The sequence below is a fragment of the Gossypium arboreum genome, chromosome 13, assembly GCF_025698485.1.
Source record: "Gossypium arboreum isolate Shixiya-1 chromosome 13, ASM2569848v2, whole genome shotgun sequence".
Classification (NCBI taxonomy): Eukaryota; Viridiplantae; Streptophyta; class Magnoliopsida; order Malvales; family Malvaceae; genus Gossypium; species Gossypium arboreum.
In genome coordinates, this window is record NC_069082.1 from 121,490,418 (window position 1) to 121,512,339 (window position 21,922).

The following is a 21,922-nucleotide window of genomic DNA, read 5'->3' on the forward strand; positions in this document are numbered from 1 at the left end:
TCCGAATCCAAATTAAATCACATGACTTTTAACACAGAATTGACTTGAAATCTAATGTAAAACGCTTAGCCACTGATTTCTGAACCACATTATATGTTGTTTATTCATGCTAAGATAACTTACAGGGCAACAAAAATGAGAGATCAATCAAAAACATAATATCGACTGAACCATGGGTGGAGTAGAAAAGGATTTGATAGTCTCGGGTTTAATCCTAGACAACCCCTGCTTCTACTTATCAAAAAAGGAAAGAAAGGAAAAGAGCATAAACATCAAAGATGCACTCTTACAAAGTTGAATATGCATATAAAAATTTACCATCAATCTTTTGATGAACATGATTATCTGTAAGGCTTCAAAAAGAATGGGAAAGAGAAACTCTAATAAGACTACTTGACCAGCTGAAATATCGATCCAATTGAAAACATTCCAATTAACATGATTATTTTTTAACCTGTAGAAGTGCAAACATGAACATCCATATAACTTCAGCAGCTAAATGCCTCAATTCATACAAGGTGTTGTTTAACTTAACAAAATTCAACAAAAACCTGAAAATCAGATTGTTGTAAATGGATAAAGGAGCTAAATGCCAAATCAATCCAGAATTAGTTTCTGCGCCTGTTTTTAGCAGTCTTAAATCCACACTTACAAGGCTTACCCCAAGGTGTCCGAGAACCCTTCCCGTAACTTCCACTACTTTTACTCCGTCCCTCACCTCCACCATGAGGATGATCGACTGGATTCATTGCGACTCCCCTAACTACTGGCCTCCTGCCCAACCACCGACTCTGTCCAGCCTTCCTAAGCTTCTTAGCTCCATGGCTAGGATTCGACACTGTACCAACCGTTGCTCGACATCGGGTATCAATCAACTTTTCAGCACCCGATGGCAATCTAATCAAACAGTATCTTGATTTCGGTTCTTTGAGGATCTTAGCTGAAGTTCCAGCCGCCCGGACTAGCTTTCCGCCTTGACCCGGGTTCACCTCAATGTTGTGGATAAAGGTTCCAATTCGCATTGAAGCAATTGGCATACAACTCCCAATTTGTGAATTAATGTCAAGATTAAGTAAATCTCTTTTCATATTCTCAATCGTTGATTGATTATGAACATCGGCCGCAACTGCAAAAACAGATGAATTCTTTTTTTTTAAGCAAACGATATTTAAAGCTTCCTTTTATTTCATCCCTTGATGCAAGTATTGCGTTCAACAATGAACTCTAGAATTGTAATAACCCTAGAAATTACAGAACGATTTTCTATTCATTCCAATTCCTTATTCTGTCATTTTGCATCAAATTTTAAACTTACAAGAGAAGTAATTTCTCAGAATACAAATGGCGCTAAGATCAGACGCCATTTTGCAATATATATTTTAAAAATTGTGAAAAAAAAAAAAGATAGAGAAAAAAAGTACCAGAAGAGAGATTGCGATTTGGAGCACGAAACGATTGATGGAGAAGCCTATTAAAGAGATTCAAAGAAGCTGTGCGACCTCTCAATAAAGCCATTTTTTTTTACTTTAGTTATCAGATTTTGTTTTCCCAGAGCTAGGGTTTAGGATTCGGATTTTCCTGGAAAAAAAGACGACGGAAAACAAAACAAGAGGCAAAAGCCTAAAACGCTGCGTTTATTTGCCTAGCAGTCTGACGGGCTTTATATAGGAGGTCCAAATTTTCGAATTTCAAACTACTCAGCCCAAATAAAGCCCTAAAACAACCAAATCAGCCCAAGAAACCCTAATCCCCCAATCAAAGCTATTAAAAAGTTAGATGCCACTTGCGTACTCTTTCACTTCGAGCTCTTGCTGCTGATTTTAAAGCTGCACCCGAAACCAAAAGAGGAAAGGAAAAAGGAGGATTTTTTGTTTTGCGATGGCGGACAAGGCGGTGACGATCAGGACAAGGAAGTTCATGACCAACAGGCTACTTTCCAGGAAACAATTTGTAAGTTCCATTTACTCTTTTTCGTTCATTCTCCATTAATTTTCTCGGTAATCAGACATGGGCCAATTTTAGAATTTAAGTCTTATATGGGATTTAGTGTGAGCTGTAGATCTAATAAATGAAAGAAAATTGAAAAAAAAAGAGAAATAATTGTTTAGGGTTTTATTATTAGATTGCGAGTAAGATGATTGATTTAGGAATTTTTTTTTTTGAGAAACTGAAAATCAAATATGATCATTCAGAGACATGAGATTTTTTAAAAAATTTCATGTATTTGGAGGATCATACTCTCATAATATGTCCAGATAATATTAAGTTCAAGCAATATAGCTATTGGTTTTTAATTATTTGACTTAATTTAATTGTTTTTTTTTTTTTTGTAGGTCATTGATGTTTTGCATCCAGGGAGGCCCAATGTTGCCAAGGTAAATTTTAATGTTCTTCATTTGTTGTCTATTTTTGAACTGCTGGTAAACTTGGAGAGGTTGTGTTTACACGTATTTTGATTTGTTGATGTCGGATTGTTAGGCGGAGCTGAAGGAGAAGCTTTCTAGGATGTATGAGGTGAAGGACCCAAATTCGATCTTTGTGTTCAAGTTCAGGACTCATTTTGGAGGTGGCAAATCTACTGGATTTGGTTTGATTTATGATTCTGTTGAGAGCGCAAAGAAGTACGAGCCCAAATACCGGCTGATCAGGGTAATCTTCTATGTTGTTTCTATACGTTTTCTCTGGATTTTGCTAGTAGTATAACCTGCCTTTGCTTGGTATGATGTGATTGTCTAATTCGTAGAATGTTGAAGTCCTTTGTTGATAATATTTTTCATTTTTCTTGAAGTACTAGTATCCGACTCATATCCACATATGATTTTAAGGCTATGACCTTTCAAGGATTTTGTAAATATATAAAAATATTATAAATTTGAGCATACTCGTGTCAGACACACATTCGTAATTGATACTCCCACGGGAGTCCAAGTAATATAGCAGTTAATAACTCTAAAAGGCATGTAACTTAACCTTCTCAGTTCTATTGCATTCACTTCTCCTTTTGGTTCCCTAACTAACTGACTTGATGGTGGGTTATGGATATGCTCAAAATTTTTAGTTTTTTTGTATATTTTGAGAGAACTGAATCATATCTATAGTCACGTTCAAGGGTGTCAAAACACGGGTACTCTTTGAAAGGAAAAAAATGAAGAGTCGGAGCGATATAATTCCCTATTGCATGCGATTTTTCCTTTCCATTGTTAGTCACAAGTTTCAGTTGCAATGACATATCTTGGGTCCGGATATACCGGATGTGATGCAAGACACTAATTATTTACATTGTAATTTCAGAACGGACTCGATAAGAAGGTGGAGAAATCAAGGAAGCAAATGAAGGAACGGAAGAACAGGGCTAAGAAGGTCCGGGGAGTAAAGAAGGTAAAGAGTAATTCTTCTTTCTTGATAGCCTACTTGAACACTTCTGTGAGACTGAATCCTTTGACCATTTTGCTTGATGAATAGACCAAGGCCAGTGAATCAGCGAAGAAGAAGTGAGGTAAGAAGCCCGGAATGGAAAAAGGTGAGGATCGCGCTTATCTTAAAGCCGATGTTTCTCGAGAGTGATGCATAAGTAGTCCGAAGTTTTTAGGTGTTCTTGAACCTATATTTTTGGAAACTGAGTTTGGTGTTATTTTATTATTTAGTTATACGCTACTTATAGTATCTGATTATCCTATTTTGAAATATTTTAGTGTTATGCAGTTTTATTTCCAATAATATAAAAATAAATAATTTATTATGATTTTATTAAATGAGTACTCTTATCTATAAGAAAATGAACAATGGGGTTTCAAGTTGCAGTATGACTATGTACACCACATAAATATTATTTTAAATTATTCTTTTATATGTCAAGTATCGTAAATTATATTTTAACTGGAGGAAAATTATTCAAATCATTTACACTTATGGTGAAAATATCCAAAATATTCACTTATTTATTTTTAAAATTTTAAATGAAAAATAACTTATCCTTTATTAACTACTAATTATTTTATTTATTTTTCTTATGTTTAGTTTTTCATTAATAATTTTCAAAATAAGAATTTAATTAATATTAAAATTATTTTAATTATATTGAATTAATTATAAATTACATAGCATTCTAGTATATCTTAAATATTTTTTAATGTATGTTTGTTTATTTTAATACATGTTAAATATTTTAATTTGGTGATATATATCGACTTTGAGAGGAGTTTTTCTTTCTTTTTTGTTCTTTTTGCTTTTATTAATATTTTTCATCAAAACTTTCTAAATAATGATAATTAATTAATTTTAAGTAAAAAATAATTTAATAAACTCATTTCCAAGGTCAATATATAATTGTATAAAAATAATTTTTAAAATAAAATAATTGATAGATAATAAATATAAAATGAATATAATTATCTTTTTATTTGAACTTTAAGTAATCTCATTTGTTTTTTGTTTTTTACTTGTAAGTGATAAATAATAATAAAATATCTTCTCAAACTTAAAACGAAAAAAGGTGCATATTTTTAGAAACTATAGCGAGATAATGTATTTTACATCAAATCTTAACAGTAGAAGACATTTACCCTTATATCATGATGCGTTTTAGATACAGTAATTAAATATGCCAATTTAAGTCGAATTAAGTTGTGATTTATTTGTCAAGTGTTTATTTATTTTAAAAGTAATTTAAGTATAAATCATCATTGTATCAAACAAAATGTACATATTTAAATCAATCAAATTAATAAATTAATGGCAAAAATTTTATTTACTAATTTCAATTTTTCAACTCAAACTCGTTAAAAGGTGTTTTAAATAAATGAAAGGTTCTAATATCATATAATACTATTATTTCGTTCTTTCACAATATGTTTTAATAAATGATTTGGAAGAAATCAAAGATTTTAAAATTCTAAAAATAAATTTATTTATTTTAAATAACTTAAATGAGTATTTATTTATCAGTACTAGTAATGAAATCTTTGGGGAGCTTGAGGACCCTTTCAAGTTGGACTCCTCTTGAAACGGGTTGAATTAAACTCAATTCCGATTGGATTGTGTCGAGTTTTGTGGAATGGGCTTCTATTGAGGGTGTTCTCAGAGATTCTAATGTGAGTTGGTTATGGGGCTATACAATGAGTTTCGGCAATGAATCAACCTATAAAGTTGAAACAAGAGCGATGTTGGAAGAATTATTTTTTAGCTTGGGATAAAGGGTTTAGGAAAGTTGAAGTTAAGTGTGGTAATGTATTGTTGGTTGAATTATTGTTATCCAATGGAGGAGCTAGTAGTATTTTAGTGGAGTTACGAGTACTACATTAGGTACTGCCTCGAAAATAGGAGGTTCGTATTAGACGTATCCCGAGAAATCTTAATGGTGTTGCGGATCACATGACCAAATGTATTGATATAGGAAATTCTTTAATATGTTTTTTTGGAGCACCACCGGTATCGGTTATAAGCTTGTTGGAAAGAAATCGTTATGAGTCTAACTCTTAATTATGGTTTATATATTGTAGTTGTTTTATACTATCTTTTCTATAAAAAAATTACAAGTGAAAATGTCATATGACTTTATAAAAAATTAAAACAAAAATGGACAAATATCATTTTAAATCTATTTGTGAACTTATATAGAATAATTATTCAACTCAATGCCTTTAATCTTATTTTATTTAATACGTAATTTCACTATTAAAAAAAACATGATCATCAAAATATATAACTTTTATTTAATTTTAATATATATTTTAGATATATTTTATATTTCTATAAATCTAAAATATATATATATTAGAAAAGAAACAACATTAAGTGGTTATATCATATATTTTAAATATTATTATTCTTCTATAATTTTAATGGTAAATTTTACAAGTGGTTATACAAATATGTCCGTGCTTTTGTTTTGGTCAATTTTAAAAAAATTCAAGTTAGGTACTAACGGTTTAATTCATTATTGGTCACCACAGTTAAATTGATAGCGAAAGCCTTTTTCTAATTAGTATAATAACACATTTAGCCTTCAATCCTTACATATTCTATCAATTTGATCCTAATTCTAAATAATTCAATAAATTTAACCTTTTAAATTTATAAATTCTATAATTTAATTTTCAAACTTTCTGATCAAAACTTTCAGCTTAGATATTTCACATCTATAAATTTATAAACACTCCCGCCCCCAAAAAAAACTCCAATAAGACAAATGGTTAGAGGTTCTATATTGGTATCAAAGTAACTCAACAAAACCTTTTTTTTCTAATTTACAATACTCAAACTTAAAATTTTAGATATTAATTGTCTTGTTCCTTAACCTAACAAATATATGATTGGGAAGCAATACAAGGGACATTCCATGAAAACAAAGACACATTTTATATCTTGTGCAATAAAATATACTCATGCAATGCATGTGCTAAATATGTGTATCAATTAAAATATATTTAATCATTTTAATGTTAGTTTTGAGTTTTTCTTTAAGGATAAATTACATTAACAGTCATTCAATTATTAGTAAATTAAAAATAATTTAATTTAAAAAAATATCATACTTAAATTTAAAATTTAGACTATGTAAACAAAATATTTTGAAAATAGTTTAATAAAAGTTAAAATTTTAACAAATTAAAATAGGTTTCTAACAAAATTTAGAAACACTTTTTTTAAAATAAAATGTTTATTGCAAATAGATTTCATAAATAAAAAGTTTATAAATTTTATAAACACTTTCATATATGTTTAATCTAGAAAATTATATATACTATATACGTATAATAATGATTCAAGACATCAAATTTATCAAATAAGATATTGAGTTACAAAATATATAAAATGATTTAAACTTAATTATAATATAATTATAAAATTTATATAAAACCATAAAATATATTTAATATATTAAAATTGATAAATACAACCAAGTCCGTGCATCAATAAAATGTTTTTTTTTCTTTTTAAGCTTTACAAATTTATAAACGTGGTTCAAAAGTTAAAACTTTTATTAGAAAGGATCAATTGATAGAATTTGTAAAAGTGAAGGATGAAATTTATTGAATTATTTAAAATTAGGATCAAATTAATAAAATATGTAAGTATTGTTGACTAAATGTGTTATTATACCAATTTAAAAAAAGACTTTTTCGTTATCAATTTAATGAGGAGTAACCAAAACAAAAACAAATTCAAACATTAATGCATAAATTGAAAATTTTTAAAGTTGGGTGACTAAATTAGGAATGTGGGCATAATTGAGTGACCATTTGTACAATTTACCCAATTTTTTTCTTTCAAATAACACCCTACTATTATCACTGTAAGCCTTTATAAAGCAGTGATTTGAGCTTGGCAGTACTTGTAATTGAAAAAAAAAAAGGGTGAAGGATAGTAGAAAGGAAGAGAAAAGAAAAGAGAGAACTGCCAAAAAATTGAAGGGAAAAAAGAGATTTGAGGCAGAAAATATAAAGAAAAAGGTCATAAAAAAAGAAAGTTGATGAAAATAAAATAAAGATTAATGTAAAAATGAAGAAAAATAAACAAAACTAAAAGTTGGCATTGGTTCTGCCACTAAGCATTAATCCTTTCCTCATGAAAAAGAAAAAAAGGAAAAAATGTCGCAGTTATCTTTCAGTATAATATCTATAGTGTTGGATTCCAGAGGGGAAAAAGTATCTTTTGAGTTTCATCTTTGAACTCTGCAGCTTCGATTGGATATTTTCTGTTAATACAAGAGAAAGATCTTAAGACATTTTTGCTTGAATGCTCCGATGGAGATGTGCTAGAAACTCAGAATATGAAGGACCGTCTTTTGGAGTCGCGTCTTCAATCAAATACGAGAAGAACAATGCTCCTGCCAAAAATGCATTCAACAAAACAAAAGCAAAGTTACAGTTTGATTCTCTCTTGAAACTGTTCTTCAAAATTTTGCAGCATGGGTCTCTTAAGACTTAAGCTACTCGACTTCAGTTCAAAATAAGCTTGAATTCGGTTCAATCGGTGTTGACTTCATGCTCGAACAACTTCAGCCATTGAGTTAGCTAAATTGTGAGAATTCTAATATTGAAAATCTAAATTTGAACCCGAACTCACGCATAAGCGGTCAAGGTTGAAATGAAATTAAGCTCAGTTTTTACCAAGAAAAAGAGCTTAATCAAGCGAGCTCAAATAGTTTGATTTTTATTTTGAATTGAATTTTGAACCTCAAAATTTGAGTCAAGCTCGAGCTTTTTGCAGCTAAGCCGAGTTTGACTGTACCCCTAATTTAGACAAAGAACGTTGAAAAAATTAGTCACGGAATTAGCACAAACTATACATACCTGATGCATCTCCTTTTCTGCACAAAGTCCATCTGCACAAACCGGGAAAATAATAAACAAATATCACACAAAATTATACCTAATATTATCAATGACAAAAACAGTCATTAAAGTAAGAAAAGTTCATCTTTCTGAAAGTGAATTTCTTTTAAAAATTTTGCAAGAGAAATTAAGATATCTTGTCAATCTCGTTTGCGGAGCTTAAAAATTTCACTGCTGGAGGGAACGATAATTTGTTAAATAAGCAAAGCTACCAAAAACAACTCAAATCATACCGGAGATAGGAGCAACGTTGGTGCCTTATTTCGTTGACCACATCATTTAGCTTCTTGGATAATGGATTATCATATTGCTGCAGTGCAAACTGTGGAAAGGAATTATTAGATAAAAAAAATGCCAAGTTGCATAACTGTTATGGTGCCCTAGCAATTGCGCTTTTTTAACACATTTCTGAAAAACACCTCTTTCTGTACAATTCTAATAAGCACAAGTAGAGAGAACCACTTAGTTATGTTGCTATGACTCTTAATTAAGTACCCGGTAAATAAAATAAGATCTGTTAAATACTTTTTTTTTTAAAACATGGAAAAATTGAATATATACATACTCATACCCAATGCTCATATCTAGTCCAAATAACATAGCTTTTAGCTACAATGATTAAAATTTCCACTTAAAGTTATCAGAAGAATCTCATACCATTGATCACCTAAAATACAAAATGCACAATACCCAAATAAAGATGCCAAACAGAGATCACATGAGAGTCTTTAAAATGATTAGAACCGAGTCTAATAGAGTAGGCAATTTATGGTAGAAAACAAATCTAATTATATCCCAAAACCAAGGGTTGGGGATTCAGAATTTTGAGATACTGTGTTTCTATCTAATATGTCATATGGCAACTCAAATAATAGAAATCTTATATACGGACATAAATAACAAAATGAGCTCAGTTCCCTTTTCTTGAAAACTTAGCACATTTTGTGTTAGGAAAAGAAATTTTCAAACTGTTCCAACTGCATAATTTTGTTTATAAAATTAGTAAAATGCAACCCTTTTTTTTTTTTCAGTCTTGATAATATCATCATATGTTTAGATCATTAAAAAATAATTACCTGGGTAGGTGTTTCTTCAACTGTAGAAAAGCCAAATAGTTGTCGCACTATATTTGAATCCACCAAGCTCCCAATGTATATTAAGCCATTAACACCATTTTCAAGAAGATAAATGCCCTCCTCACTCACAAATTCACTGGAAAGAGGAAGTACTGGAGGAATTGCAGATCCATTCTCTTCCTGTCAACAAGCAAAACAAGCATAGGAATTATGTCAAGGATCTTTTTGCAAAAAGGAACCCTCCAAAACTCCAAAGAAATAATAATAGAAGAATGCAAGAAAGGCAGACCTGTTTATCGAAATCAAGGTTGTGAACTGCAATCATCTGAGGGAGCACTAGACAAACTGCCGAAGGAGTAGAAATGTGGGAAACATAATTGATCCAGAAAGACCGATCATCTATTCTCACATCAGTTTGCAGTCCAGTACTTTTAGTTAGTGCTGAAAAGAATTAGTAAAAGAAGAAAAGGATTATCAGTCCTCAGTCTTAAAAGGTAATCCAACTGAAAGTACTATGAGTGCAAAGCATGTATTGGCAGCTCTAAAATCCACCTCTCTCAAACATGGATTTTGAAGGATAAAAAAAATTCTAAAAGTCAAGAGGATCCAACTTTAGGCACAATGACAGTTACAAGACAGTATAGATCAGAATAAATTAATATGTAGATTGGAATTTACCAAGAGTGTATAGAGGCAACAGCTTTAGTGCTTCAGGAAGAATAAACTGCCCAGAGGTTGTTGCTGTGGTGCAAAATTTACGGTATGCGAGCAATTTATTGATGCAAATGTTTGTGACTTGTTCCCGTATTTGCAAGAGTGGAGTAAAAGGTATTTCATTTGCAACTGAAAGCAAAAGCAAAATGAAGAATAAGCACATAAAGTTGGTTTTCTTTCTTTTCATTTTTAGTAGCAGATTCCACGGAATAACAATAATAACAATGGAGCCATAATTTTCAGTATTAAAGCCTCAGATCCTCCATGAGAAAATATCGTGAAGGGCAAAAAATGTCGTACTGAATAAACCAAGTCAAAGCAAGGAAGATGGTGCAATTTACCTTGCTTCAAAGAACATACAAATTGTGCATCTAAGTCAGTTGCTCGGAACAAGTTAGTAATGTTTCTTGTGCATGGCAAAGACAAAGTTGAAACCCGGATTCTTCTTTGGCCGTACACAGTGGTATAAAGAAGAGCACACTTGATAAAGAAAGAATGGTAAAGTTAGAGCATATGAAAATTTTCATTCAACAATAAAAGATAGTGTGAATGGAAGACATCATGATCCAAGTTATTGATACCCCAGCAAGGAAAGTTGATGCTACCTGAAAAGCACACTCTGATCCATCCTGCAGTTTATCATCATGTTTCAAAGTTACCACTATAGCTTTGTCAGAGTCTATCTGCATAAAGACAAGCAGAGTAAGAAAAAAAGAAACATAAAACCTAGAAATTACCTCTCTAGCAATCTATAAATCAGTTAGTCAAACAAGGTCAATCTTCATTGAGGACAACACAGCAATAAAAATCAATTGAAAAGTAAACAGACCCCTGGTAGGTCAACATCTGTTGGAATGCGTTTGCAAAAGTTCCCATGGTATTCTTTCACATCAATGCCCTACAGGAATGAAAACAAAATAACATCCCAGCATAAAGCATCTTCTGAATATGGAACGGATAACATCATAGCAGGTTTTGGCCTCCAAGAGTAATACCTGGCTGCATCTCACACGCATCACTGCCTCAAAACCTTGAGGCCTTGTAATATTCCATCTAAGATCATTGTAAAGTTTTACCGGATCAGATATGGATGAGAAAGGATAATAGTAATAAACCTGAAAAAGAGTGAAACAAAGTGAATGAAAGAGAAGTAAATGAAAAGCAAGGAAAACAAGAAAATAAGTGAAATGGGGCAGGAGAAAGCTTTTGTGCCAAAGGCAATTTTTGCAAATGCCCCAAGAAAAATGAAGCAACATAAAAGTTTATTATCAAACTTCATTGTCTCGATTTTTGAATTAATCTTACCAATTCATTTCACATGTTTTATTTTTGCAACCTATTATTAGACAATAGAACATAAGAATTAGACATTCAACATTACCTGCCCTCCTGTAGTTCCTGGGATAACAGAAATGGAAGCAATGTCTACGTAAGTCAGGGTAGTGATAAATACATCCACGCAGACCTGGCACATGTTGGAATACAAACAATTTGCTAATAAAACTTCTTTGTAGCAACGACTGAATGCCAAGAGGCTGAATTTCCTATTATCTGTGAATCATGGGGTACTGATAGAAAAGAAATTATTGACAAGTTCACCTGGCACTCTGCAAATTCAATTGCCATTGTCTTTAAAGCTTTGTCTGCTGGTTGGAGTGGTTTATGAGGCTCCTAAAATCCAGAAAATAGCAGAACAGTTCATTTAAAACCACGAGATTCATAAATCAGAAGAGGATATAGAATTCAATTGCCGTTACCTTTTCTCCTGCAGAAATATTACCTCTTCCTTCAGCATCTCGTGCAGAAAGTGCAATCATGCCAACTGATGGTAGGACTGCATATGGTACAATCATTAGAAATCTCTTTCATTCAAATGCATCAAACAACTTTGAAATAGTGAATCAGCTTATCAGTATCTAGTTACTGCAATCAATCCACATATTCAAAATGAAATTTAGAAGTACACTGAAGTTATATGCAAAGAGAAATCCATTTCAAAAATGTAAAGAACAATAAAATAAAGAGCCTCTCACAGTAATTACAACTGGAAAACCAAATCTATAAAAGAAAAATAAAGCCATTTTTTTGTATTGAGGACCCTTAAATTCCTATTTATTTTTATTTCAAAATAGACCAGGTTAGAAAAAAATACACCAAAACAATTTCAATCAACCCACTTCATAAGAAAACAAAGAACAGAGCATTCATCTTAAAAGGAAAAGAATATCTAGTGAAATAATCTTCTGGTTTATCTTTAAAAGATTTATGTTGATAATGTCTGATTCAAATGATTCTTTTCAGTACCCTTATCTGACAATGTAAACCATTGATTTAAACATTTATAGTATACACTCAGATAGGCTTATTCATACAAATATAAAACATATAGGCTTGCCTGATTGAAATACCAAAAGTTTCCCTCCAGAACTCTTAATTGCCAGGAAAGCAGCCTGAAATAGAATGGAATAGTATAAAATGTCTAAAACTAAATCAATGAATTCTTGCATTTCCAACAGTTGGCTAATATTTACAAGCAAAGCAACAGAAAAGTTAAACAGAGTGTAATGAGTCATATTATAAAGTCAACTGTGATTAAAATATCATAATATGAAAGCATAAAACCCACTTTAAGGAAAAAAATATGGCATCTTTGGGCTGCTTTAGAAATGCTTAAAGAAAAGTGTAGTAAAGGGAAAGAAAACTTCTGCAATGCTCTCAAACTGATTTGCATGAACATGTAAAATTTATCGAGGAAGAAAAAGACCTGCTTTATCAAGAGAATACCTTGATTGCCGCAACAAAAGCTGATTCAGCAGTGCTGTTGTCCTGAAACATGGTTGGAATGCTTTCCAGCAATTGCTCTATATGTTTACGACACTAAACCCAAATTCCCAATGGTAAAATGTTAATAAATAGCTTTACTGAATGCAACTCTAGACGAAAAATCAATCAACTTAAAAATAGTTCATTTTTGTCTCATGCTTTAAAGGCACAAACAAAGCCAAACAAGCATCACAGCCTCTGTGTGAGTGTGTTGTGTGTTTGAAATATAAATATGAAAAACCAACCTCCGAAAGCTGAACAACAACATCAGTTTCAAGAGGAATATAAACATCATGCACATCTGGAACAATTAGCATCAGTGGCTGCAGTGTAAGTTGAAAGTTAAATTAGCCTGAGACTTCTTAAGAGTGTATAGGTAAAATATTTGTCAAAGCAACAAAGCATAACAATCCAAGGTGAAGAGATGGAAACCAATCCAAATATAGTTAAGAAATTCTGGTACAAACTCCACCAGGCTGAAATTGTGTAGATCACAAAGGAAATGCAGTAATCAATGGTCCTACCTATCTCTTCATGTGCTACCATTCATCTAGAAATATTAAAAATAAACTTATGCTTATTTTAAATTTTATTCAGCAGGAAAATGCAGATATATCTCATTTAAAATTTAGGGAAAAGAAGGAAGAAAATGGAATCTGAGACGTTGAAACTTGAAAGTAATTGTCAATTCCATAAAAAATTCTTAATAAAAAGGAACAAAAAACTCTAATTCCCTTTGAAAGAACTTAATGCAACTAAAACTAAGTATTACCTGATGCAGTACACGTTTCAAATTATAAAAATGAACAGTTGAGTCAAATGTTGCAATTCCCAACATTGTCCGAGGACCTTCCTGCAATAATAGAAACATCAAAACAATAGGTATCCAGTCTTCACACTGAATAAACACAGATAGATCTTATAAATACCAAATAACTAACAAAACAAATAAATATAAGCAATATATTTTGCATTCTCAATTTAGACCTAAATTAGTTTATGAACATTAACAAGAAAAGGATTATACTATAAAAGAGTAGTTATTCTCCAAAGCAAAGAGTGGACTTGGAAACATTATCTAGTTATGCAAAAAAATGCAGACTTCATTAATTGTCCAGGTTAGGGTCCTATCGTGACTATAACTATGGCTGTATTTTATAATGTATAAGTTTGAAGATAAAATTTATGTTTATTTTGGCTTTTTTAGGTCATTTACATTATTTTATATTAATTTTTATTTTAGTAATACCCTAGAAATTAGAGTTTGAAGGTTAATTACTACTTCATGTTTTATTAGTTCAGTTCTAAATACCTAAGGTTAATAGTCTACGGAGACTTTTGATTATTAAATTATTAAGATCTCAGAAAATAGTATTGAGTTACTTGTCCAGTTGTCCTACATCAATGTCCGTTCTGGTTGCCATATTGCAGCAGGGATGCCAAAATGGGACATCACTTGATTCTTAGAAAATAAATTCAGGCGCATAATCCCAATTACTAAGAGTTCATCATTGAAGATGGTAACTCCACAATTTTAAGACTGTTAGCACAGTTCTATGACCTTAAGTAAGTTTATGAATGCCAACTGGATGCCCAGAACAAATACAATCACATAAATAAGCACGACTAAAAACTCACTGGAAGGTCTGCAATGACTTGGCTGATTGCAGCACATGCTGCAGCAGTTGCACCAGTCTGTATTGCATTCATGGAAACATCGATGAGAAAGAAATACACAGCAGGCATTGGATCTCGCATCTGATAATTATGATAAATGTAATAGAGAATTACATTGTTGAAGAGCCAGAAAAATTGAATAGGAGAAGTATGAGAAACAAGGCGATGTTGTTATAAACACAAATTAAGTAGTAAATGTTACAACCATAGAGAGGCTATACACAAAACCAATAGCTAAAAAGAAAGGCTTTCGAAAACCATACCAGCATGTTGAGAGGTAATGGACACCATCGCAGGATCAAATAACATGAGTGAAAAAGTAAAATAGATATTTCATGGAGCGAAAATTCATGTTGACAGGGAATAGATCTTTTGTTCTACCCTTAAACGGTTGAGAAATGCTAACTGAACTTGAAAAAAAAAAATGAAACTCCCGCTTGGTTTCTGACAATATTTTCTGTTTTTATATTTAAAAGTAATTTTTATTTTATATTTTTGAAAATTAAAAACACATTTGGTAAATAGAAATAAAAATTATTTTAATGATAAAAATATGAAAGTATAAAATTTTAAATAAGGGCTAAAGTGCAAATCTGTCATCATACTTTAGGTGAATATTGAAATTTGCCACTAGACTTTGTTGTAATTGATATTTGCCATTATATTTTGAAAATATAAGTAAATTTAAATTTTCTATTCAACTCTTATGTGATTGAATTATACTACTATGCTTTGAATCTTAATAAATTTTGCCACCAACTTTGATTTTAATTAATTCACCCTCAATATTTATTTTGATGATTTGAAAACATAGTTTGATAATAAAAATTCTTTCAAATATTTTTTAATAATTAACAATAATTTAACTTATAAATATAAAAATTAATAAACTAAATTAGAATTTTTATTTAATGAAATAAAAAGCTTGAAAAATAAAAATACAATATCGTAAAAGAAAATTAAGTTTATTTTTATAAAATAACATTTCATTAAATTATAATATTATATTAATTAACTTATTGTTGTTAAACGTTAAAGAAAAATATAAAAAAAATATTTTTATTAAATTTTGTCTTCAAATTTTTTAAATTAAAATTGAATAACAAAATTCAGTAAAAATTTAACTTTAGTGGCAAAGTTCTAAAATGTGGTAAATTTGTCTCTAGTTCATAAGAACAATGGAAAATATCAATCAAAGTAAAGTATAATGACAATTTTCAATTTCCACTTAAAGTATAGAGGGAAATTTGCATATTAACCCTTTTAAAAAAACTTCAAACCGAGGCAAGAGATCAGATATTTAGTAATTTCTGTAAAAAAAAATATTTTTACATGGGTTTGAACCAAGGCTTATTCATTATTTAAATTTAAAGTCAGAAACCCTTATTTTGAACTTTTTCAGTTTTAAAAAAAAAAATCTAAATATATGTTCATTTTTCACAAAATCATTTTTAAATTTTTTCAATCAAACGCACTTTCTTCAGCGTTTCCAATTTTCAAAAAAAAACAAAAACAAAAATGACATCTATTTCCTTAAACCAAATGGAGCATTTAATTTCTGGTACCGTAGAGCCAGCAAATTTAATTAACTAACCATATAATCCTTCGTGGCAACAAATTCAACAGTGCCCCTACATAGCTCAGGTCTTTCATCAGCATCTCTACGCCTACCATCAGGACCTAGATTGCACTGATACTCATGGGGAGTGGAACCAACACACCCTGGAATAAAATAAGGAAATGTCAAAAGCAAAATCCTGAAGTTCAATTCCCAAAAACAATCACAGCAGGGATAAGAGGGCAAAATCGACATAGGAGTAATCTTAACATGTGCGTGTGTGTAAAAGGGTTTTGAGGTTATTATTGATACCTGTACGTAACAATATTCTTTACAAAATCAATATCTATCTCCCTATTGCCAATAACAACAAAAGATTCGTACCGACCAAAGATTCTTTGAGGTTATTGTTGATAACTTTAGACTGCAATATGTTCCAAGAACTACAATATCTTGACCAAAGAACAAAACAACAGCAACATTCCATACTGACCACAAAAGTTGCAGATGAACTGCCTGCCATGATCAGTAAACCTCATGAAAGGGTTTATGTAGCCTTTGCAACGAGAGCATCGAATTGGACCACCTTCACCAAAATCCACAACCTAGAATAAAGAAAGCTTCGATAAATATTTATATGTATGTTTTCAGCTATTACTTTATTCAAAACTGTATTAAACTCGGAGGTGATCCAAATCTGTCCCCTAGTTACCAATCATAAACTCTTCTTTTCTTTAAGTTTCCAACAAATTGCACTGAAATATTGCATCTTGGTACCAACTATCATATTGCAGAAAAACATTCTTTTCAAGACCCTAGTCTGACAAGGTAGCTTTTGCTACAGCTTAAATCAGTTTCTTGAGAACCATTTTTTATCAAAGAAAATAAAATTTGTTTTGACTACTTTTTTTCCCATTATGTAATTTATTCAAATCTAGAGCAAACCTCAGTTTTCACTTTCACTAATTATGTAATTTAATCAAATCCCTAGCTACAAGAACATTAGATATTTAATTAACAAAAAGGTGACAAATCTGCAACCCCTGTTGAGTGGAAGAGAGTTTCATTGTAAGATTTGAGGTTAGGTAAGACTTTAGGATAAAAGCTTTCATGGCGAACAAGAAAGGCGGAGATAAAATCACCCATGAGACAAGTCAACAACCAACATGCAAGTATATACAAACACAAATAGCCTAAAAGGCAAGAAGTCCTTCCAGAGAACAATGTGGAGGTCCTGTCATGCACAAGTACCAAAATTCACTGCATCAAGAAATTTTCAATAATTGATGAGAATGGGAGGTCTTTTAACTTAATTCAACAGTCCCTAGTTGTTCGTGAGAAATTTTTTGTATGGTATTTGTGCCATGAAACTTTTCATAAGAGAAATAAATAATGGCTTTCTATTTAATCCTCTGAAGAACGAATAAATAAGAAACCTGAGCTACAGAAAATACCAGACATAGCACATAAAATTTCAGAAGAAATAATGAAATACCGGAATGGGCTCTTCAGATGGGTGAAGAGGGGCCAGAGGCTGAACCATTAAGGCTAATTCCATGCCACAATTGGTTAAAAGGTCTGCAGTACAAGGAACCTGTCAACATGACAAAGGATATCCAAATTAGTGATAAAAATCGTGGCATCAAACATTCTTATTAAAAGAAGAAATTAATTGTCAACAGTTCAATATCAGAAGTTTGACTGTAACCTGATGGATTGTGCATCTCATATAGCGTGGACTGCAGTTTCCAGTGTCCTTGACAATGTAATCACAAGAAGCAGGCTTTTCAAGGAAACAATGTATCCATAATGGAAAAACATCAATAGATTTTTAAAAAAGAAATAAAAATTACAGAAAGGAGAAAGCGACGGGAGGAATCTAATAAGATTACTCAACCAAATAAGTAACAACAACAACAACAATAATAAAACCTTAATGTTTTCTGGGAGATCAGTGCAATACCGGAGGAATATTGGCTTGATTGCCTTGACGAGTGTCATACTGAATTTTAGAATAACTTGTAGTAGGCCTTGGAATTTGATTTGAATTAATCTTACGTGCATCTTCCAGGCTAGCACCAGTTTGATCAATGGCAGGTAATGGTTGGTTCGGTTGTGGTGGTGGCATTCCGAACATTCTAGGCGGTTGAACAGCAGCATTAGGTGCTGCTGTAGGTGGAGCAACCTAAAGAAATTCAGAGGACAAAAAAGAAGAATTTAACTAAAAGAGGAAATGCCTCTTTTATTTACAGCAAATACACCCATCAGAACATCCACAAATCTTGATGTTAAAAGAATAATCAATGCAGTACCTACTTGTTGATAGTAGAAAGTGTAAAACTATCAAGAAGATACCTTGCATACTAATGATATTCACCTCTTATAAGCTTTCAGCCAAGTTTAATATTGGAATATTTTTATGTTAACACAATGTCAGATGCCACTTCATTATCTTCAACAATAACCAGCTATGCAATTTAAAAAACACCGCCAATTCAATTATAGATATTAACCCTGGCAAGTAGTGATGCCCTGATATGGCAGAAATATAAAGTATCCTTCAAAGATTCTGGAAGTTATCTACTATTTACTTGGGGTATATTTTGTGTTCATCATACCACAAAACTGCTCAATACCATAATATTTTGTCCTAAACAGTAAGTCTGCAACTATATTCTGCTACTATCTGTTTTAAAAATGGAAAGTCATATATCCTCATTTTTCTACTTCTATATTCCCTTTATTATGCGTCTATTTTTGCCACATACACACACCTTCTTGCCAAACAGCAGGACATAAAGATAAAATTCCTACTTCCTGTGGACTATGTTTTAAGTCATCCAACGGGAAAAGAATAAGAGAAAACTTAGATTTTAATTCTCTCAGCAAGTTACTGGTACAAACAATGATAAGAAGCTCACCTGACCAGGGGCCCATGTCTGAGTCCCAAAAGGAGCAGCCAGAGGCGCTGAAAAAGGCGGAGCAGATTGCGTAGGAGGACCTGGCTTAGGACTGGCCTGAGGACTCCCAACAAAAGGCCCCATACTAGGAGCCGGGCCAGGAGACCTACCAGTCACCATCATTGGTGGAGGCACCCCAACAGGTGGACCATTTCTACTCGAACTACCAAAAGCACCTGGACGACCACCAGGTCCAGGTGCACCTGAACCTCGTGGACTGATGACAGGACCACCCCCCATTGAAGAAGGTAAAGACCCTGGAGGTGGTCTAGTCCCAAAAGGCGAAGGCGGTCCACTTGGTGGCCCAAAAGGCGAAGGCGGTCCACTTGGTGGCCGAAAAGGCGAAGGCGGTCCACTCGGTGGCCCAAAAGGCGAAGGCGGTCCACTTGGTGAACGAAAAGGCGAAGGCGGTCCACTGGGTGACCGAAAAGGCGAAGGCGGTCCATTTGGTGGCCCAAATGGCCTAACTGAACCAACATTTGGAGGAACATTGGGTCCAGGAACCACCAATGGAGGTGGTGCACCAGGGCGGGAATTTGGCTGGGAAGGAGCCGATGTGGAAGAGCTTGGTGGTGGTCTTACTAACGGAGGAAGCGTTGGGGCTGAACCGGGCAACGGAGATGGCTTATTTGGATTCCACTTCTGCAAATCATCTGGTAAAGATTCTTGTTTTTGCTGGAAATTTGGATTGTCAGTCTGAGGTGGGGGTTGCCTTGGTACCCCCGATGGCATAGGAGTTGCCATTTCCCTCCCTTTTTGTCACTCTTTTCAACTTTTTTTCTCAACAAAAAAGAATTCAAATCGAAGCATCAACAAAATAATAAATAATATACATAAAACAATAATCAATTCCTTTATGCATTTTACATCTTTTTATTTATAATAAAATCTTCAACATGATAAACCTCAATTCATAACTTATATCAAAACGAACAAAACAAAATTTTACGAACTTACTTATGCAATTATTATAAACATGACAATGTAATCAAACCTGAATATTTACGTCAATCACACGAAACAAATATCATGTTCCTTTAACTTCCTAGATTTTCAAATAAAGAACATGCTCTACCATTCAAATTTAATACGTGTAATTAATCTTAAAAGGCATTGTTTTAATTGATTTTATTATAATCCATAATACATGCAAATGAAAAGGAGAAAATGATTAAACAGGAAAAAATGTAGAGTAAACCTGAGATTAAAGAGGACCAAAGAATGGTGATTAAGGTTTTGGATCTGGATAAATGCAGGTTAGGGTTTTAAAATGAAAATTGAGAAAAATGGATTAGGATTTGGGGATGAAAATTTTAATGGCGAAATGTTTTGCAGAAACAAAAGGCGCGTTTTTCGTATTTTCTCGGAGTGATTGAAAGTGTCCGTACGAATATATATACATAGGGATCGTGCCACGTCATTTTGAAAAGTGGAGGTGTTCCAACAATTTACATTTTCCCACGTGGGAATTTATATGTCCACGTCACTAGTACTTTTTTAAGCTTTTCTTTAAGAGTTAATTGCACCCTATCTCCCCAAACTATGACCCTCATTCTAACTCTATCCCTAAACTTTAAAACATTCTAATTACATTTTCAAACTATTGATTTATATCAATCAAGTCCTTCCATTATTAAAACCATTAATTTAACTATTAAATTATAGAAAAATCTTATGTGATGAAATTTAAAATGAAAATTTAAAAAAGTAAAATGTTATTGCATAATTTTAAAATTAAAACTAACAAAAAATAGAGTGAGCAATAGTTTTTATAAAAACTTTGAAATCTCAAAACTAATATTTTCACAACATCCATTTTCACAATATTTTTTTCTTTAAATTTTTCATATTAAATTATGTGACATAAAATTGACGTCTCATTTAAGGGTTAAATTAATAATTTTAATAATGAGATAACTTTATTAATATAATATTCATAATTTGAAGGTATAATTATAATGATTTAAAGTTTGATAACTAAAATAAATGAAGGTTGTGATTTGGGAATGTTTGGTGAAAATAACTATTCCTTTAACTTTCTTTGGATTTTTCGTAAAACTAAATTGATTCCCGAGCTTCACGGTGGGAATTTCATCCAAATCAAGGACAGTAATTACATAAATGTATTTTACAACATCATGTACTTGTCGAAAGAATAATGGTTAAATTCTTCTACTAGACTTTATATTTTATAAAAGTTGTGGATTTAATCTTGATATTTTAATATGATCAATAGTTTTTATAATTTTCATATTAGTCAAATTTAGTCCCTTTACTTTTTTGAATTTTAAAGTTTAGTCCTAACTTAATTTGTAGTTGTTAAATACATTTGGTTAAATTCAATTACTAGTCCTATATTATTTGTACCATTATAGATTTGGGTCATGTTCTCCAATTAGATCATTCTAAGTCATTATACTTTTCAATTAGAATAACAGATTACTCAGTAACAGATTGTCAGATAATAATTTCAATGTCTAATTCAGATCATACAGACCCTACAGTCGGTCTACATTTGATTCAAACGACGATTATGATCCTAGAGAAAATTTTCGAGTTTTGACCCACACACCCGTGAGGATTCACATGATCTGGGTGGTTGGCTCGTTTGGTTCACACGGCTGTGTGGCTCAAAACAGTGAGTTACACTGTTTGGCACACGACTAAGCAGATGTCTATATCTCTAGCCCATGTGACCCTAAATCCAGAACAATAAGTTACATGTCCTGAACACACACCCGTGTCCCTAGCCCGTTGACCAAAAATCCAAACAATGAG

At 32.0% G+C, this 21,922-nt stretch overlaps 3 protein-coding genes across 4 annotated transcripts; 1 reads left to right on the forward strand and 2 right to left on the reverse strand.

Moving 5' to 3' along the window:
- Positions 1 to 442: 442 nt before the first annotated feature.
- Positions 443 to 1,781, reverse strand: LOC108462873 (60S ribosomal protein L2, mitochondrial). The gene is made up of 2 exons (XM_017762781.2): positions 1,422 to 1,781; positions 443 to 1,126 (listed from the first exon to the last, which is right to left on the reverse strand). Exons 1-2 carry the CDS (start codon positions 1,513 to 1,515, stop codon positions 609 to 611), a joined length of 612 nt encoding a protein of 203 aa, XP_017618270.1. The 5' UTR covers positions 1,516 to 1,781; the 3' UTR covers positions 443 to 608.
- Positions 1,782 to 1,810: 29 nt separating this feature from the next.
- On the forward strand, positions 1,811 to 3,752 carry LOC108461751 (40S ribosomal protein S24-1-like). Its single transcript, XM_017761680.2, has 5 exons — positions 1,811 to 1,950; positions 2,334 to 2,375; positions 2,479 to 2,649; positions 3,292 to 3,378; positions 3,463 to 3,752. Exons 1-5 carry the CDS (start codon positions 1,879 to 1,881, stop codon positions 3,493 to 3,495), a joined length of 405 nt encoding a protein of 134 aa, XP_017617169.1. The 5' UTR covers positions 1,811 to 1,878; the 3' UTR covers positions 3,496 to 3,752.
- A 3,716-nt stretch (positions 3,753 to 7,468) lies between these two features.
- LOC108463060 (protein transport protein Sec24-like CEF) lies at positions 7,469 to 20,505 on the reverse strand. 2 transcript variants are annotated; one of them, XM_053024395.1, is made up of 25 exons: positions 20,343 to 20,505; positions 19,106 to 19,916; positions 18,148 to 18,369; positions 17,893 to 17,967; positions 17,680 to 17,778; positions 16,678 to 16,789; positions 16,221 to 16,348; positions 14,588 to 14,707; positions 13,722 to 13,802; positions 13,195 to 13,272; positions 12,911 to 13,003; positions 12,522 to 12,576; positions 11,884 to 11,960; positions 11,726 to 11,797; positions 11,508 to 11,591; positions 11,122 to 11,241; positions 10,956 to 11,024; positions 10,732 to 10,809; positions 10,468 to 10,606; positions 10,091 to 10,255; positions 9,702 to 9,853; positions 9,413 to 9,592; positions 8,570 to 8,658; positions 8,295 to 8,326; positions 7,469 to 7,828 (listed from the first exon to the last, which is right to left on the reverse strand). In XM_053024395.1, the coding sequence occupies exons 2-25, from the start codon at positions 19,886 to 19,888 to the stop codon at positions 7,719 to 7,721; spliced, it is 3,213 nt and encodes a 1,070-aa protein (XP_052880355.1). In that variant the 5' UTR covers positions 19,889 to 19,916; positions 20,343 to 20,505; the 3' UTR covers positions 7,469 to 7,718. The 2 variants fall into 2 exon arrangements, with proteins under 2 accessions (XP_052880355.1, XP_017618486.2); XM_017762997.2 differs by having other exon boundaries at positions 19,106 to 20,505.
- Positions 20,506 to 21,922: the final 1,417 nt, after the last annotated feature.

What these genes read in the sequence shown, in the direction of transcription:
- LOC108462873 (XM_017762781.2), bottom strand. Translation starts at nt 1,515, where the DNA reads ATGGCTTTATTGAGAGGTCGCACAGCTTCTTTGAATCTCTTTAATAGG. An exon ending in AAATCGCAATCTCTCTTCTG is followed by an intron (nt 1,127 to 1,421) that starts GTACTTTTTTTC and finishes CTGTTTTTGCAG; the next exon opens with TTGCGGCCGATGTTCATAAT.
- LOC108461751 (XM_017761680.2), top strand. Translation starts at nt 1,879, where the DNA reads ATGGCGGACAAGGCGGTGACGATCAGGACAAGGAAGTTCATGACCAAC. An exon ending in TACTTTCCAGGAAACAATTT is followed by an intron (nt 1,951 to 2,333) that starts GTAAGTTCCATT and finishes TTTTTTTTGTAG; the next exon opens with GTCATTGATGTTTTGCATCC. An exon ending in CCAAATACCGGCTGATCAGG is followed by an intron (nt 2,650 to 3,291) that starts GTAATCTTCTAT and finishes TTGTAATTTCAG; the next exon opens with AACGGACTCGATAAGAAGGT.
- LOC108463060 (XM_053024395.1), bottom strand. Translation starts at nt 19,888, where the DNA reads ATGGCAACTCCTATGCCATCGGGGGTACCAAGGCAACCCCCACCTCAG. An exon ending in TTGTTGTTCAGCTTTCGGAG is followed by an intron (nt 13,004 to 13,194) that starts GTTGGTTTTTCA and finishes ATTTGGGTTTAG; the next exon opens with TGTCGTAAACATATAGAGCA. An exon ending in ACTTTTGGTATTTCAATCAG is followed by an intron (nt 11,961 to 12,521) that starts GCAAGCCTATAT and finishes TACCATATGCAG; the next exon opens with TCCTACCATCAGTTGGCATG.